The sequence below is a fragment of the Schistocerca cancellata genome, chromosome 2 (assembly GCF_023864275.1).
Source record: "Schistocerca cancellata isolate TAMUIC-IGC-003103 chromosome 2, iqSchCanc2.1, whole genome shotgun sequence".
NCBI lineage: Eukaryota > Metazoa > Arthropoda > Insecta > Orthoptera > Acrididae > Schistocerca > Schistocerca cancellata.
The window spans coordinates 460,368,039-460,388,046 of record NC_064627.1 but is presented as its reverse complement, the minus strand read 5'-3'; the positions used below and the strand labels follow the sequence as shown (position 1 = coordinate 460,388,046).

Below are 20,008 nucleotides of genomic sequence, written 5' to 3'. Positions count from 1 at the left end.
TTACTGGAAGATGAAGGAGCTTGCACAGGATAGAGTAGCATGGAGAGCTGCATCAAACCAGTCTCTGGACTGAAGACCACAACAACATAGGTTCAAACAACACTGATGTGTTACGGAGATGTTTCAGGAACTCAAATGGGAATTCCTGGAGGGAAGATGACATTCTTTCCAAGGAACACCACTGAGAATATTAGAGCAGGCTTTTGAAGATGGCTGCACAACAATATTGCTGCCATCAACATACATTTCGCATAAGGGTCTTGAAGATACTAGAAATCAGGGCTCATACTTAAGACAGTTATTTTTCCCTTGCTCTGTTTGCGAGTGGAACAGGAAAGGAAATGACTAGTAGACGAGTGGACATGGTATCCTCCTCCAAACAATGTACAGTGGCTTGCAGAGTATGTATGTATGAATGAATGTATTTATGTATGTATTTATGAATGTTGATGTGGCAACTCTACCCTCCACTTACACACACTCCTCCCCAAGTACCAGTCCCTAAGTAATTCAAGTATCAGTCCTTAAACAGAGTTTAGTATGGCGATCATGTCATACAATTGTAATAAATGAAAATACAATTTTGTATATTAACTATCAAAGTACCCAACTCCCATGGGAATGTAGGGATTTTGGGCAAGGATGTTCATGTTATTAATGCCGTAAAACATATTAAAAACTTGAAAATAACACATTAAAGAGAGAAAAACGGAGTTTCCACAGGGGGACAGAAATATAACTACAGACTGTGCAACTTATACAAAAGTAAGCTTTGTTTTAAAACATTAACTGGTATCTCCTACCCACAACCAGACTCGGAACTTCAAACTTTAACTGGACCTCAAACTACACAACTTATCAGTTGTACTTTTTAATACTTCATTATTCTTGTAGTACACGGCAAATGGTGGCAGTGTCAATTTATTTACCTAATGAATTCATTGAACTGTTTCTTAACAAAAAGGAGTACTTTTACCAAAGTCCATCAATATGTCAGTGTAAAGAAACTTCTAAGGAAACAGAAATTACTGCATAATAGGTGTAAAACAAACTGTAGAGCGGTAGATAGAGAGATGCTAAATGAAACATGTTTGGCTGTCAAGATAGCAATGCAAGATGCCTTCAACAAGAACCGTAGCAAAATAGTGTCAAATGATCTTTTACAGAATCCAAAGAAATTCTGGTCATATTTAAAGGCTGTTGGTGGCACCAAAGATAGTGTCCAGCCCTAGTGAATGAGACTGGAACTGAAATTGAGGGTAGCAAAGCAAAAGCAGAAATGCTTCACTCCATTTCCAACCCAGGAGACTTGCCCCAATTTGATCCATGTACCATTGAGAAGACGAATGAAATGAGTATTAGTATCAGCAGTGTTGAGGAAAAGCTGAAATTGTTAAAATTGAACAAAGCGCTAAGAATCCCTGTCAGATTCTATATTGAATTTGCGACTGAGTTAGCTCCTCTTCGAACTACAATCTATCATAGATCCCTCAAACAAAACCTGTGCCCAGTTATTGGAAAAAGGCACGGATCACACCTGTCTACAAGCAGGGAAGTAGAAGTGATCCACAAAACTACTGTCCGATATCCTTGATATCGATTTGTTGTAGAATCTTAGAATGTATTTTGTGCTCAAACACAAAGAGGTATCTTGAACAGAATGACCTCCTCAATGCCAACCACCACGGATTTTGAAAACCATTGATCATGTGAAATCAAACTCACACTTTTCTCACACGAGACACTGAAGGCTTTGGATCAAGGCAATCAGGTAGATGTAGTATTTCTTGATTTCCAAAACGCATTTGATTCCGTACCACACCTACACTTATTGCAAAAGTATGATAATATGGGATATCAACTGAAATTTCTGACTGGACTGAGGACTTTTCGGTATGGAGGACACAACATGTTATCTTGGATGGAGAGATAACTTTGGGTGTGCTCTTGGGGAGTGTGTTGGACCCTTGCTGTTCATGTTGTATATTCATGGTTGCCACGAGTTTCCACAAATGGAATTCCCTGATATTTCCAGACAAGTTTTATAATTTTCCTGGACAAATTATGAGATGTCAAGGTAAGTTAAAATGTAAGTTGACAATATGTCTTTGCAGCTATGTTGCAAGAAGCAACAGTGCAAATGAGGAAATCTCAAAAAGAACTTGCAAGCAGATGACATTTTCTATGTGAGAAATAATCTAAAGTACTAACACCAACATCTTTTGTAATGAACTGTTTTTAGATGGAGAAAGCAAGCTAAATGGTATGTGTGTTTCATTATGACCACTGATGTTTTTTGTTTCAATAAAACGAAACACATTTGGTGATGAAAACACTTATTTTCTTGGAATCTCAAGACAGACTTAAAATCCCTTCACTGATTTCAGAAGTAACCTCAGGAAGAAGTAGGCCTCTTGAAAGAAATGTATAAGGTGGGGAAGAATTGTGTAAACCAACACTGCAGGTGACTATCAATAAAATGTTGATTCTTCTATGTTCATTATTGTTGATTCGACAATGCACGACAACTCAGTAAACAAACCATTTCATATACTGAGACAAAAACAAGATTTTTCCAGCTCTCTCTCTCTCTCCCCCTTAAATTTCCCTGATGTGCCTAAAATTCCCCCATATTCCCCGATTTCTAGAACCTGTGGTCACCCTGCTGTTAATGACCTTGCAGACAATATTAACAGTACTAGAATTGGGATTTTTGCAGATGATGCAGTTATCTATAATAAGTACTATCTGACAGAAGATGCATAAATATTAGGTCCGATCTTGATAGGATTCCAAAGTGTTTCAGATACTGGCAACTTGCTTTAATTGTTCAGAAACGGAAAATTTTCCACTTCACAAAATGAAAAAATGTAGTATCCTATGGCTATAATATCAGTGAGTCACTGTTGGAATCTGTCAATTCATAGAAGTACCTGGGTGTAAAACTTTGTAGATAGGAAATGGATGTCACATAGGTTCAGTCAATCACTTACGCAACCGGTTCTAAAATATTGCTCAAGTGTGTGGTGCCTGTACCAGATAGAACTAACATGGGATATTGAACTTCTACAGGGAGCAGAATGAATGGTCACATGTTTGTTTAAACCATGGGACAGTGTCACAGAGGTACTGGAGGAACTGCTCCGGAGGACTCTTTCAGATACATTTAAACTATCTTGAAAAAATCTATTAGCAAAGTTTCAAGAAGTGGGTTTAAATAATTACGATTATACTACAACCGGCTGCATATCACTCCATAGGGATCATGAAGATAGGATCAGAATATTTACTGCATCCACAGAGGCACACAAACAGTAATTCTTTCCATACTCCACACATGAAAGGAACAGCAAGAAACCCTAATAACTGGTACAATGGGACGTAGCCTCTGCCATGCACCTCATGGTGGTTTGCAGAGTATAGATGTAGAATCGACCAACGAAGCTTCACATCGTCTTGCAAATGCTTAATTACCAAAGTAAGCTCAGCAATGAAGCTGTGGTGAGAAAGACACAAAATTTTCACACACACACACACACACACACACACACACATTTCAGTTTAATCAGCATCGATTTTCATAAATCAGTAGTAACTATTTGCATTAAACCACTCTGTAAGTGCTTGATACAGTTCAACAGTATGTTTCAAGGAGCAGTGCTCTCATCAGGCTGCCAATAAATATCAGTGTTAATGATATCACAAAAAACTTTACAGAATGTAAATTATACGTAATTTATATAATGGTCCTGTATCATCTTCTGCAAAGTTTCAGCTGCTTCCTTTTAGATTCATGTACTACAACAATTTTATTAGTGACTGGAAATGTGAGAAATGAATTCTCAAGCAAGCAACTGTTCCCGATCTAAAAGATCTATGATTTTGCAACTTTCTGTCCTGACAACTTTTTGTTTAGAGCAAAAAAGTAACACCAATGAAGATCAGAAAGCTAAGCTCATAGCAAAACGTCTCTTCAAACTTGTTAAGAAAATTTTGTCACGACATTTCCCATGTTGACACAAGGAATATATTAGTCAATGAAAGGAAATGGAAACATTATTTGTCAGTGCATTGTCTGTATCCCTGTCAGAAAATTAGTGAATGATTAGCTTTTCAGTTAATGTATTTACTACGTTATCAGCCTTAAAGTTACAAAAAATACCAAATGTACTAAAGTATGCTTGTATTTGACACAAAGTTTACATCACTGAAAAGAATGCATTAAGCCTAACAGTAATACATACTTTCACTTTAGTGTCATTTCAATTAATGTGGAATAAATCTAAGTATGTCTACATGGATACTCTGCAAATTACACTTAAGTGCCTGGCAGAGGGTTCAGCGAACCACCGTCACAATAATTCTCTATTATTCCAATCGCGAACCATGCAAAGAAAAAAACAAACACCCATATCTTTCCGAGCAAGCTCTGATTTCCATTGCTTTATTATGATGATCGTTTCTCCCTACGTAGGCCACCATCAACGAAATATTTTCGAATTCGGAGGAGAAAGTTGGTGATTAAAATTTCATAAGGAGATTCCACCACAACAAAAAACGTCTTTGTTTTGATTATGTCCATCAACAATCCCATATCATGCCAGTGACAAACTCTCTCCATTTTAGGATAATACAAAATGTGCCACTCTTCTTTGAACTTTCTCAATACACTCCGTTAATCCTTTCTGGTAAGGATCTCACACCACGCAGCAGTACTCCAAAAGAGGATAGGCAAACATGGTGTATGCAATCTCTTTAATTGATGTGTCGCATCTTGCGAGTATTCTGCCAACAATATGCAGTCTACCACTCATGTGTATGACCTCACACTTTCCATTATTGGCAATTTTTGCACCATACAGATATCTTTTCTAAATCATTTTGCAACTTGTTTTGGCCATCTGACTTACTAGATGATAAATGACTGCATCACCTGCTAACAACCTAATACAGCTGCTCAGATTGTCTCCTAAAGTGTGTGTGTGTGTGTGTGTGTGTGTGTGTGTGTGTGTGTGTGTGTGTGTGTGCTTTACCTGCTTTACTAGGTGACTGACTTTCCGTCAATTACTACAAACTGTGATCCCTGTGACAGGAAATCACAAATCCAGCCACATGACTGAGATGATATTCCATAAGCAAGCAATTTCACTACAAGCCACTCGTGTGGTGTCAAAAACTTTCTAGAAACCTACAACCATAGAATCAATTTGAAATCCCTTGTCAACAGCACTCAACACTTTGTGTGAGTAAAGAGTTAGTTGTGTTTCACAAGAACAATGCTTTCTTAATGTGTGTTGCCTGTGTGTCTATAGACTGTTCTCTTCAATATAATTCATAATGTTCAAACACAATATATGTTCCAAAGTCCTGCTTCATACTGATGCTACTGATATGGGCCTTTAATTCAGCAGATTACTCCAACTATCTTTCTTGAATATTGGTGTGACCTATGCAACTTTCCAGTCTTTGGGTACCGATCTTTCATCTAGCGAGCGGTTAACTGCTCTGTTTAATTACACTACAAAACAAGTTCAGGTTACCAAGATGGGTCACTACCCCGCACTGCATAGATTTGAAAATTGACACAGTTATTTCAGCGGTGAATTAGGCCCCTAGTGGTACAGTAGAAATAAAGTCCCTGCAGCTTCTAAAATGTTAAAAATTCATTATGGAATTTAATTGGGTGTAAAGTTTGAAAAAACCTAGGGGGTTATAAATGAAATGCTTTAGAAGCACTACTTAACTAAGTTGTTGTAGAAATGCACTGACAGTTCCAGTGACTTTTCTGTTGTCTGTTGCTGTTGGCAGGGTTTTCCGCAGTTAGTTTTGGGAAGGCAACAACAAATTATGAGTCAAATGAAGGTAGCCACTGAGAACCTCCTCTGTAATTTTATATGGTTTGTAAATAAATTTAGCTGGAATCTGTTCTACTATGTTTTCCTGCTCTCCAAAGTGTGCAGAGAGGAATTCGTCGCGGGCCACATCAAACCCGCCAGAAGACTGATGACACTTGAACTTTCAGCAAAATTGGAAATAAGACACATAAGTACTGTTATTGTACTGGCAAATGTGTATCTATGCTATATATCAATCTATTATGGCAATTGTATTTTCATGTTAAGATTTGTAGGTTTCACAACTCACAAGCGAACATGAACATTGGTAAGTAACTTAAAAATTCACATTGTTAGATCACTGAAAGTTGTTCTGGTGCTCTCCATATCAAAATGAAATGTTGTCAATTTGTAGCTCCTGGTGAAAGAAGCCATTAGATCCAGCAATTCTCACTGGTTACCATATACTATCACCTAAGTAGTTACAACCAATGTCAATGAATTGCTGACAACAACATGTAATACAACAGCCTTCAACACCATAACAGCACTTCAGTCCAAAGTAGTTTATGACTGGATGAAGATGCTCATATATGCTTTCATCATATAGAGGTATCAACAGATTCTGCATCATTTCGACAAAAAATAAATAAAATAGTTGTACAACACAATAATGTCTACATCCAATTGATTTTGAAATGGATGATGAGCTAAACTATGAGACAGAACAATTTGAAACTGAGTCATGAAAGAAGGATCTTTCCACAATAAATATTCCACAACAGTCACTTCCTTCTCAGCCTCAAAGTTCATGAGGCCAATATATGTGAAGACCTTAATACATGATTATCAGCTGGTGGGATATCACACTGAAATTTCAGTGAACCAGTTTACAATGTAAAAAAGGTTATATCCCAAAAAAAGAAATGCAACACTGAAGATGTAGTTATTAACAAGATTGCAGCAATGGTGGTCTGGATCGTTGGTAAATTACAGTAACTCAGGGCAAGCACTTGATATCTCAATTGTTTGGATTACAATAAGTTCCTCAAAGAAGAAAAAACTGAATATATTCAACAGTTAAGATACATCTTCCAGACTGGGCCAGTTGGCATACTATGGCCTTATTCCCAACAGCATTATGTTTACAACTGTTCTTTCCTGCAACATATTCAGAAGGTCATCAGCATTTGGCCATAACATGTCAAGAGCTGAGTTTCTACGCACCTATTAGGTTTCTCAGTTCCTGAACACTATTATACTCACTGTGGAGTGGTGCAATCATACTTCAATGTGTGTCACCACCTCTAACAGCATAGTATTCCCTTACTTTGGAAGAGCAGCAGTGCTGACAAACTGCCTGTTATGACAGGAAATGTCACTACAATAACAAGGGTGGCACTAAAAACCAATTCCTAGCATTGAATCACACATTGTTACTGGTGAAGACACAGCAAGTGATGCACTTTCTATACACTAACTGCATTTGTTGACATTATTACATGCAGCATAACATTTTCGGCACACCATGCTGGTAGACTAATGGTGCAAGGGTCTTTATTAGTTTTTCTCATATTTGTCAATGGATATTTGTGTTTCATTTTTATTATTCCAGTTTTGGCAGATTCCAGACATTCAGTTTCTGGAGTATGTGTCCTGATCTTACTCATTTACCCATAGAGTGCCTGTATAGTTTCCCCATTCAGTTAGTACTCCATTTGCACAAGGATAGTGAATGATATTGAATACGTCAAACACTGACCAATCGAGTTTACATTTAAGCAGTCATTCTTCCTGCATTCCATACACGAATGGAACAGTAAGAAACTGTAATACATGTCACAATGGAATGTACCCTCTGCTGCGCACTTAACAGGGGCTTTCAGAATATCTATGTATACAACCTGTCAACGTACATTATTTAAGTCTTATAACAACTTGCATGACTATGCTTTTGTAACAAAGGCCTACACCCCTTGCTGTAATCCCAAGACATCTTACAGTGACATGTATAAAAAAGTCTACTACGTGTAAAATTTAGAAATTTAATGAGCGATCTGTGATACTTCAATGTAAAAAAGCAATCCCAGTCAACACGCGAGTCTTAAAATTCTACTGCATGCAGTTTTAAGCTGATATGGTGAAATTAAATATGGAATACATTTGCTGAACTACTGTTTTAAATCAACATCTCTACAATGTAACAAAATAATTCCAATACTAGCATAATCTACTATCTAGCTATGTGGGCATGCACACAACATTTAGCCTACAGTTCAAACATTTGTCGTGCATACAAGCATAAATGTCGAATTTAACTAATTTTTCCCGACGAAGGTAGAATTAAGTCTCATCCTACAAGAACTGACTCTCTCACAATAAAGTATGCTCAGTACATCTGGTGATTAAAAAAAGGACCCACAAAAAAATTTCTTCTTACTAAATAGCATGAAATTGTAGGTATCTACACTACACACTTTCTCATTTGTAAACACACACAGTGAACCAACTGGAAATTTAACATTAGCCCTCCATGTCTATGGTGTAGATAAACATGGTACTTTTCCTCACAATATACAAAACTGTAACTAATAAAGTGTTTGCAAAAACAATTCTGGTGCATATTTACATTTCTTATCTGTCCAGATGTGGCAGCAGCTGGTCTCTTGACAGTGGCTTGCAAAGGTTTAATTCCCTGAAGTGCTGAAGAGGTAAAGTTGGTTGGAGATGCCATAGCTGCTTGCCTGTTCATATTTGTTGGACGTAGCTGAACTATATTACCATCCGATGACTTTGCTGTCACTAGTGTCTGAGTTATTGGCTGGAACTGAGGCATTGTGCCAATGGGTACGTTACCTGACATTCCTGCAATCTTTCCAACAATTTGTCCACCACTAACTGTAACATGTGTTTGTGAGAAACTTGTGGGCGTTAAACACGTACTTGATGCAACAGGAGACTGTATCACCACTATTGATGAACCAGCCTGTGGAGTTTTTGCATTCATAGGTGACGACGTAAACGCCAAACTGTTTCCATAGGAGGCTAAGTGATGGGAGGATGATGATAGTTGTAATGCATCAGCCTCAGGTGAGTCTGATATTCCCATGTCATTGATGTCCATATCATCAGTAGATTCTTCTTCCACAATATCTGGGAGGATAGAACCTGGAGAATGGGGCACTTCATTTGGATCATGTACACTTGTAACAATTTCCACAGATTCCACTGTTTCTTCTACACTTAGCACTTCACCAGCACTATCCAGAGCATCACCCAACGAACTTTCAACTTCAACAGTAGAATTCAAACAATCTAGTTCTGGTGGGAAATGGGCCAATGCTTCAAACTCTGATGGATTAAACTGATCATTTGAATGCTGATATGTGAGAGCACTGAGATCACCATCTGCAAGAGCACCAGCGTCCAGGCCTAAAGCTTCAACAATTGCTCTAGCCCCAGGTGGGGTTTCAGTACCTCCTGAAAACAAGATAAAGGTTTCATGTATAAACTGTACATTACAAAACAAAATTATGAGCATTTTCATTAACATTTTGTTTTAGCGATGGTAAATAAATTTTTTTAAAAAATGGTGTAACACACAAGACTCATAAAATCGAACATATTTGCTAACATGGAGAGGAAGAGTTCTCTGGACGTCTTGATTAGTTCCTAAAATTCATTTCTGCCAATCAGAAGTGAAGCTGGCGAAGTGATAGCTACATGAACTAGCGGGCTTTAACCCAATAATAACTACCATATATGGAAGCAAACTCTCCGAGGTGAATAAAAATCTATAGGCTGATGTCTCAATGACTGACACTTCTATAGCAGAAACACAGATCCACAACTTAAATGACGCGCCATTTTCTGCCAGCAAGGCAGGAAATTTGAAATATTGCTTACAGTCAAGCAAAAACATTAACCATTAAGACGTTAACAGGTCGCTCTCGCAATTACAGAGTAACAGTACACTCAGTTTCTGATAACATACATTATTCCAATTTCTCACATCATTAGCTCAGTATGATATTCTAACCTATAGGGTGAGACCTAAATTTCAGCGCTAGATTGAAATGATGGGTGGGGGCTATTTCTGAGCCACCTCTGTACAGAAATAGGTTGATGCCACAACCAGAAGTGTTCCTTCAATAACGTGACATGCTGTCAGTCTGAGTACTACACATATCCCCCCACAAATATTCAACTCTGTAACAACACTTTACCTGTATCTGGAGCTGGCATTCTGTATTTGTTCAAAATCACGCGCCCACCATTACCATCCCACAATGCACTGGACCGCCGCGTATGAATGATTTCGAAGTATCTTACATTTATACACCATAATTAAGGCCTTGTGAAGAAATGGTCGACAATGTCAATATCAGATGAAATAGACCCATTCATGATAAGAACATGATCGCCTCCATTTTCAAACAAAGCGCGCACAGCAACATACTATTACGTCGAGCTACTTTGCACCTTCCGCGGTGCAACCATCTTCCACCAATCAGAATATAGTTCCAAAGATAGCAGTAAAGAAAGATACGCACTACGGTAATTAGAACAATTAAGCAATACACCAATAAAGCGACAACTTTGGCCTGTTCGCATATCATCTCTGAGAAAGTACAGTGCTATGCTTTACCGTGTTTGTCAGAAGCCAGCGTACACTTACCCAAAAACAGTTTGCTGGTCTTGTTTGTACCTCTACGTGATTTAGTAAGTTATAACGTTCGACAAAGATCTCACATGTAAAAGTAAGAACAAATGAGAACTCCAAAAATAGTGGCGGCCGAGTGTGCCTTAAAGGCTAGTCCACAAACTACGATCAGTCTGTATACAAATCTGTCCAGGTAAATCATAGCATGAGCGTGTGGACTTGGAATCGCTACAAATTGCGCCCTTGAAACATGCCTGAGTCAGCTATCTGTTCGGTCTTCACGTTTTTGCGAAGATACTGAATTCTAAAGGCTGGTCCATAGACAGCAATGCAGATGTTTATGATTGCAATAAATCACAGCTATTCTTCGCGACTTAGAGGGCGAAACCAATGACTGGCAAAATTGTTTATGAATGGACACGATGGTAAACAAACATCTACTAACGCTCATAACTCGTCATGAAATTCCATATTGGCGTACACGTTTTTTACGCATCATTCATGGTGCACCATTTGGCTTGTCATTTCTGTTGCAGTCCCAAATGGTGTCATTACGTGGCGTATAACACGGAGTGTTGTCATGAAGAACAGCGCTGCACGATGCTGTTTTTGTGCAAGGAGTGTGCAAACACTGCAGATATTCACAGGTGACCGGTGGCAGTGCATGGAGAGTGTTCACCGTCACAAAAAGTGCTTCTGCACCACGATAACGCCCGTAGAACGAGTAGAAAAATGACCGCTCCCATCACCGAAATAGGCCTCCAGTTACTGCCACACCCGCCGTATTCTCTCGACTTGGCTTCTTACGATTATCATCTATTCAGGGGTATGAAGACACCTACTGCTACTACTACTACTTTGCGCAGACATAATTTTGTAGACTTCCAGGAAATGCAAGCAGCTGTTCTGTAGTGGGTGCAAGAAATTCTAGGTGCGATGCACTCCATAAAAATGGTTCGAGGAAGGCCTACAGTTGTTAAAGGGGTCAAGTCAGGAGACTAAGGTGGGTGTGTCAGTACCCGTAACCCCACTACAGCCATGGCAGCTGTAGTTTTCCGACTCATATTGGAACACAAGTTGTTATGTTGCAAGAGCACTTTTCGAGATGGTGAAAACTCTCCACACATTGCCGCCAATTGCCTGTGAATAAGCACATTGTTTACACACACCCTCCACAGAAAATACATCATCGAACACTGTCTTTGATGATTTCTCAAGGTTGTCCGCTCACGTAGTGACATCAGTTGTGAAATTGGCCTGTACTGTGCAGGGATTACACTTCTAATGATTGTCCTTACACCTGCAGTTAGACCAAAGTACTACACACTTGTAACGGTAATGATGAGCCAAGTGGAGCTGCATAAATGATGGAGAAAAAAATAAAGTACAAATCAGTATCGAACGTCCGTTGTACATGTTTAAAGAAAGCAAATTCACCACATGAACGAATGACAGAGATATTACGATTCCCAGCAGCGGAAAGCAGTTACAAAGATGTTGAACTGTCGACTGTAGTGTCCAAGAAAACACTGGGTGAAATAATATGCTACTTAACAATTGTTAGCTATATCCACAGTTTTGAAGAAAAATTTTGTGAAGGCAAGCAAAGTGGGTCGATTATGAAATACATCAACTATGAGACACTATAGATACTGTAATACTTTTAAATTGTAGATGAGCTTTTACTTCACATAGTTTGATAAATTATAAGAATGACCAATAAAGTATCTTTTATTCTGTTTCTGATCATCTGAACATTTTCATTTCCCTGCCTGAAATCGGCCAGCAGTATTCCTTGCTCTTAACTTTTCACAAACATGTGTGGTTTCTACACATTTCGATAAATTCAACCATGATCTCCCTAGATCACTGGCATGTATCAGCCATTTTAGAATACAGTGTCCACGTAGAAGGGAGAACATTAAACTAAACAGCTGACTCAAACACGTTCTGCACGCCAGATCTGCGACGATTTCTAGGTGACATACTCATTTGTCTGTGCAGAAGTGACTGGCATCCGCAGATTTGAGCAATTATGCTCAAACCTCCAGCTTAAGCTTTGAGGTTTGCACTCATCACATATATGCGAAAATTTCTGGTCCACATGCTAAGATTTGTTTGTACAGACGTGATGTATGCAGACAGATCGTTAGTTGCAGACTGATCTCAAAATATCTCATATGGGGCGTTGCAGAATTTTTAGAAATACATGGAAGTCGCATATCTTCGTGAAAAGTTAAGAACAATGAGTACGCCAGTCAGGATAACAAGCAAAGCAGTAAATACAGCTTTAAAGTTGTTCAGCACAGTTTCGCAAAGTGATTGCATTTGTATCGTAGCCTAAAACTAAACCATTACAACTACCTCACTCCGTGGTCCAAAGAATTTGTAGCGCCATAATCTCCTCTAATGAAGTGAAGCTGCATTCTTCATGGAGGTTTTCTGTCACATTACGTTTTGAATTACAAACTTCAATATATAATTGACTGTTCCTGTCTCCATTCTTATATAATATCGCCAGTCATTAGGTTCCTAGTGTAAATCGAGAAGTATATTAATCTAAAGCGACTCTCTATTCAAATGTTAACAGAGCTTCATGAACCAGCCACATGTGTGTGCACTATTTCTCATCAATGCTCCTCCGTGCATGTCATACATCAGATTAAATTTTTCGAGTAGTGTTTTAACACAAAACAATTTTAATAACCCTATGCAAGGGTAAATATTATATGTATGACTTTAGGATGATCAACGGAGAAGTCTCTATGACACTGCATACTGATTTAATTTGAAAATATAGCACAGATTGGTGAATTTCATGGTAGTTTGGAGAAACACTTCCACTTCGAAAAATACGTCGTATACCATATCGGCAATGACTAGTAAGAGATCTGCAAAATGCATGTCAAGTTCACTAAATTATCACCAAACACCAAAAAAATGTTTTGTGTTAATTGCCTGAACATATCCTAGTCAGGAAGTTATAATTGCTTCATACTTTTCGACAAAATTTTACAGGTTATGGTTGCTGATATTAAGGAACTAACCTACGAGCATTTGGATGACATGCCTATCGCCGTAAATGTCAAAGCTACTCCTAATCTCTCGTGCGACTGCTTCTCTGTATAAAGATCTGATGACTGCAGTATCGACTAATCGACTAACTCCAGTGAAACGACTGTGCGAACTCCCTTGGAGATGTATTCCTGGCTTCTTCAACGTGTGTTGACTGTGTATATATCTGTGCTCCTTGCAAGTGTTTTGATGCTTAACAAATTATTTGCTGTGTTCTATGACAGAGTTGTTCGTTCGTAGTTGAGATAAATCAGAAATTTCTTTCATTATCTCCTACATTGGTGCCCACCGACTAGAACAGTATAAAACAATGACAACAGAATCAGGCCCATCACTGTTGCATCCTACTGTGGATCGGTTTCTGACATTAATCAAGTGAGAACATACACCAGTTTCTATGCCCATGGCATCTACTTCAACCACAGCTGAGCAAACAAGTCATCACACCAATCTGGACCTTCATCATGCTTCGTCACTGCCAAACATTTGTAATGTGAAACAAACGCCGTTTTGGTGGACAAACAGTGAACTGAGGTTTATTCAACAGAAAGCAATATTTTACAAACACCGAGTGCACCATGACTTTGACAAATATGCATTAGTGTTATCGCAACTAGACTCTGATCACATAAAAAATGTGAAGCATGTGCTATATGAATAATCCTATGCCGACCTGAAACAGGTTCTAATTGAACATTATTCTCTAACGCTCCATGAACGTTAAAAAATTGCACTCATCCCAAACCTAAGTGCATCTGAAGTCTTCAGATTCGTTGACTGACTGCTTTACACCTCACATGGCTCAACAAGATTCCCACAAAGCTACCCCCTGTGTTAGCTGCTGAAACCAATCTGCCACTCGCAGATTGAGGCAGACACTATAGCTACTTTCCTTGAAGACAGCGTTTGTTATATTCAGTTATCGTGTGCATACGAGAGTGGCCCTGAATGTGCATGCCCCACGATGCAACGACTACCGACCCTTATTGCACATGACTACAATTTACAAAGTTAGCTAGCTCTGACACAAGCTGCACTGCAACATGTACACAACGAGCAACTGATACCTGTGTTGAAATTCGACGTCAGTTTGCATCCCCCAACAAAACTCTAGGACACTAAAAACCAAATTTCACCAGTGAAACACTAATGCCAAAAAATGTTCTGCACTATGTGCATACCCAAAATGGAAGCAACGAGCGGTAATGGGCATTCCTGCTAGTCATCCAAACGGAACATGCCCAACTACAACCAGAGCCCTACACTCGCAATGCTCGCAGCGCTACGACATTCCAAAAGGCTGTTTATCAAAGACAGAAACATTACTTACAAATTTCTGATCGTCTCTGGCTCGAAAATTAATGTTTCCCATGGCATCTGTGCTCTAAACCAACTTCAGCCAAACTCCATAGGTTGACTGCAGCAAATAATGCCCACATCAACATGTATGGCAAATGTGAAATTTCATTACATTTCTGCCCTTCCTTCTGCCCATTGTGGAAGTTCATTCTTGCTGATATTAGTAGTCTGATCATTTGACCTGAATTTTTACAAGGTGATGCCAGATTAGTCAATGACAGTCTAGTGAAGAGTGCACATCGACAATTTTCCACATTTCACATAGTCTGCGCTGGTTAGTGATGAGTGTGCTCAGGGTGCTTTGGTTCACACAAAGATCTCCACAGAATCCTGCATAAATGCAGACCGCACACATATGTGGGATATGAGAAGCAACCTGCTCCTTCCAACACTGTATCCGTGAGAGGCAATGAACTCTACGCCATCTCCAGCGATACTCAGTTATTTGATGAATTTCACACTCGGACAGATCCTTCCAAAATAGATACATTTGCACACCACACAGCGTCACATCAAAACAATGCCTGGACAGCCTATCTTCTCCCATGCATGTTGCTTACCACCAGATAAACTCAAAGCGGAACAACTGGCAATGAACAAAATGTTAGCAGAGGGCATTGTATGTATGTGAGACAATGATTCAGCGTCGCCACTCTGGACAGGAAAAAAGAAAGACGGTACATGTAGGCTATGTGGCAATACCACGTTCTAAATGCTCACTCCACACCATATTGTTATACCATCCCCAAAATTGCAGACTTCAACTACATGCTTTGGAATGCATCTGTATTCAGCGTTGTTGATTGTGCAAACGCGTTCTCTCAAATTTCTATGGCTGAAGAGAATACCATTTGGACTATACCAGTACAACTTTGTGCTCTATGGATTACGTAATGCCACTCAAACATGGCAAAGTTTTATGCATGATATTTTACATGATCTCTCATTTGTCTTCTGCTATGATGATGTCATTTTGATTTTTCCAAATCCTTGCAAGATAATTTTCAACATCTTCGTCAGCTCTATCAACATCTTGAGGATTATGCTATTGTCGCCAATCCTGAGAATTGAGTTTTCGCCAAACCTGAAGTTTCCTTTTTGGACCACAAGGTTTCCTGTTCTAGCCTAGCTCCACTGCAGGAAAAGGCTTCTGCTGTTCAAAATATGCCACGCCCCACAACATTCAAAGAACCCCGATGATCCATTAGAATGATAAATTATTATCATCGTCATCTACCAAATATAGCAGTGACAAAACAGCCTCTTGACCAACTTCTCTTGGGCAAAAATACCTCCAGCAACAGGAAGGTCCCACGAAATGCAGAAGCAGCTGCAGCATTCGAAAATCTAAAAACAGCACTATCTGGGGCTACATTGCTTGCACATCCAAAGCCTGTGGCGCCAATTGGGATCTTTGTTGATGCTAGTCAGGCAACTGTGGGTGTGGCGCAGTTCCTGGTAACCCTTAGCATTCTCCTCTAAGTGCCTGCAAAAAAGCACTACAAAATGGATTGCCATAGACAGAGAACTGCTGACCATGTACTTCGCCACCAAACACTTCTGGCGTACACTAGAAGGTCAACACTTTGCAGTGCCTACTAAAAATATGCCTCTCACGTCCATTCTCCAGTGGCCAATGGAACTCACCTCACCAACTTCGTGGCTCAACTCACAACTGACATTCACCACATCAAAGGTAAAGACAACAATGTCACTGAGTGCCTCTCATGGGCGGCGGCAAGTATTACTATGGTGGACTGGGCAAAGATTGGAGATAGCTATAGCACAGACACCTTTATTCAACAGCATATCCACAGTGCAAACTTTTCCTCACTTCACATGGGGCATGTACAAGTAGATGGTCCCTCATGTGAAATGTGATGTGACAGTGGTGGCTACCCATTATGTCTACACCGTCGAGAGTTCTTCAATGCAATCCATGACATGTCATATCCCGATATCAAGGCAATGGTCAAATTGATAATGAGCCACCTTGTCTAGCCCCAGGTCAAAAAGGGCAGTTTTACATGTGCCCATTTCTGCTTGCATGCCAATGAAACAAAATCTCAGGCATGTGTACGCCACTACTCAAAACTTCCCTCTACCATTGGCACACTTTACCCACATCCACTTAGATCTTGTTGACCCACTGCAATACACTGATGGCCAATATTACCTTCTAACCACTGTTGATCGTTACACCAGATGGCCTTACCTCTCGCCAACTTCACCACTGAACCTATTGTCACAGCGCTTATCAGCATATGGTTTTCTCGGTATAGTATTCCTCTCACCATCACAAATGACCCCATCTGTCAGTTTAAAACATCGTTATTCAGCCAGCTACTCAACTGGTGTGGAATTCATCACCTTCATTTCACAAGCTATCACCCCGCCAGCAACGACTTGGTTAAATGCATGCATTGGTCATACAAATCTATCCATCATGTGCCACAAAGAGTCATGGATTGATACTGCACTCAGGGTGCTGCTTGGTCTCCAGAGAGCATTAAGAGAGGATTTGTCCTGGTGTCCAGCACAAATTGTCTTTGGTGAACAACTGCAGGTGATGAGTGCCTTCATTGCACTGTTAGCAGCACAGATTTCCAGCGACCAGTTGGACTTCCTTAAAAAATTAGAGCAACACATCAGTTATTGATGCCCATACACCCCTCAATGCCATTATCAATGTGATCAGTTTATCTTCAAAGAACTAAACTGATCAACAAATGTATGGAATGTGGTGATGCAGTTCGCGTGCCTCTCACGTCCCCACATTCTAGTACATGCGAAGTGCTCTCAAGGAGACTTAACACTTTAATCATCTGCAAGATAGGAGGCACTGAGACAGTATCAATAGAAAGACTCAAACCTGCCTTCATTGCTCCTCTCCAAGATGATATATCATGCAACCAACCTGTTTTGACACCTGTACCACATGCCTCTGCAGCCACACTCCTCTCTGCTTCCTCTCAAGTGACACAAATTCCCAGAGAGGCCTGGTGCATCAGGCTATCATGTGCACAGTAAAGGAGTGGCAACATGACTTTACTCTTCGAAACTCAAAGATCACTGCCTCCCTGTGTACCAGCTTATGCCAAGGTACTCTCTACAGCTCCTGTTATGTCCACATCTGTCGAGAAACAGCCCAGCGATGCCTCTGCCCAGGCAACCTGTCATGGGCTTGAGTTCATCACCTCACCCAAAGTCAAAGATGTTATTCGTTTGTAGATGAGATAACTCAAAAACTCCTGTCATTATCTCCTATAATGTATTTTGCTTCTCTACTTTATCTTGTATACTTGTCATATGACGCAGGACTCATGAAATCTTTCAGGTCCATGGTTCTAATTTCAGTCAGTAAATTAACATGTGACCAGTCGCTCTTTGTTTTCAACCACTCTCGAACCCATTTCCGCTTTTTCGTTGTTTTTTGGTGGTTGCAAGCTATAGCTAATATAACTGCAGCATATGCTTTCCACAAATAACGCATATCAAAATAAAACTGTATCATTCTAGATCTCAAGGAAGATGCCTTAAAGTAAAAAAAGGTTAAAAGTGTCAAGGAGGAATAAAATACAATGGAGCAAAACAAATATTTGTTTTGGGTGTTCGACATTTTAACCTTGTGAAACCGCTTTGTCTACTAACTTTTTTGTCAATATTATTGATGGTATGATGTCGCTTCATTGTACTGAGTACTTGTCAATAAATATTGAATGCATGCAAGTCCCTTAAAACACATTGTTGCACAAAGGCTCACCGTCTTGACCATAAAGACTTATCTTTGAGGTATTGACGCTTCTCTGCGTTTTTTTCCTCTGCAAGAGTAGTAACATACCTCCATTATCAATTTGTGTCCTAAACAGAATTTAAAACATCCTTTCTGAGAACGTAGCCACTTGTTACCGAAAGTTCTTTCACAGACCTGCAAATGGCAGGCTGGCAGTAAATTAAATACTTGTCATGTGAATATACAAGATATGTGTTGATTTATCGCACATACAGAATTCTGTGCCGAGAAATCGTAGCGTGTCGATCATAAATCTGAGCAGATCTGAGATCTGTGCAAGGTGGAACATGCAGCCGCACATTTTTACCGAAGTCAATGCAGACAGGATGGCGCATGTGGACAAGATTTTGCCACAGATCTGACTAAGCGAACATGCAAAGTATGGCAAAGGCAAACAGCAGTATTATTTACAGGAGCGACCTATGTTGGCAAAACGTGTGAAGTAAAGAATATTGTGACTGGGGAAAAACTACTGGAGTATAAAATTCAACAATTTGTGTATAGACATCTTTCGTGAAAAAAGAAACTCCATATATTAAAATAAGAAAGTAAAAATGTACATTATTAGCAATTACTATAATTTATCAAAGGACTGAAATTGTAGATATAAATTAACATTATATAGTTTTTTATTTTCTCCGAGTATACAGAAAGATGACACTGCTCTCTCTCCAATTAACAGATTTACATAAATACATAGCATGAAACAGGTAACAACAGCCGCTGAGAAGACTAAGATATGGAGCAGTAACATTATTCAGAACTGCAGTCTGCCAGTAATTCTCATGAATGTCAATGTGACTAGATTAGCAGTAGTCATAATTTGTGGTTCGTAATTTTAAAGAAAGAGGCAGCAGTATCTGCTTCAACCTGATAGCTGACATAATATATTTGTGTGTAAAACTAAACGGCAAAAGTAACTTTCGCATAATGTGTCAGTGCCAAGTAACACACCTCATTGAAATAGGACCATACACTGAAAGAACTGCTATAGTATAGTACAGGACAGTACAGTGCAGTACAGTACAGTACAGTACAGAAGGTAACTGGATCGAATATACAAAGTCACCGCTATTTAAAGTGAAGTGACAAAAGTCATTGGATAGCCTTATCCACATACATAGATGACGGGAGTATCACTTAAAGGTATAAAAGGGCAGTGCATTAACGGGACTATCATTTGTACACTTGTGATTCATGTGAAAAGGTTTCCAACGTGACTGTGGCCTCACGACAGGAATTAACGGACATTGAATGCGGATTGGTAGCTGGAGCTAGAAGCAT

At 39.4% G+C, this 20,008-nt stretch overlaps 1 protein-coding gene across 1 annotated transcript in view; it reads right to left on the bottom strand.

Annotated features, from left to right (window-relative positions):
* The window catches only part of LOC126161961 (protein lin-54 homolog), a 271,287-nt gene extending 260,954 nt beyond the window's left edge, over positions 1–10,333 (bottom strand). Inside the window, exons 1-2 of the mRNA XM_049918145.1 lie at positions 10,061–10,333; positions 8,464–9,314 (exon numbers count right to left, since the gene is read on the bottom strand). Of these exons, the coding sequence (XP_049774102.1) occupies positions 8,464–9,314; positions 10,061–10,079 (870 nt within the window). The 5' untranslated portion in view covers positions 10,080–10,333. The remainder of the gene's footprint in view (positions 1–8,463; positions 9,315–10,060) is intronic.
* Between the last annotated feature and the right edge of the window lie 9,675 nt (positions 10,334–20,008).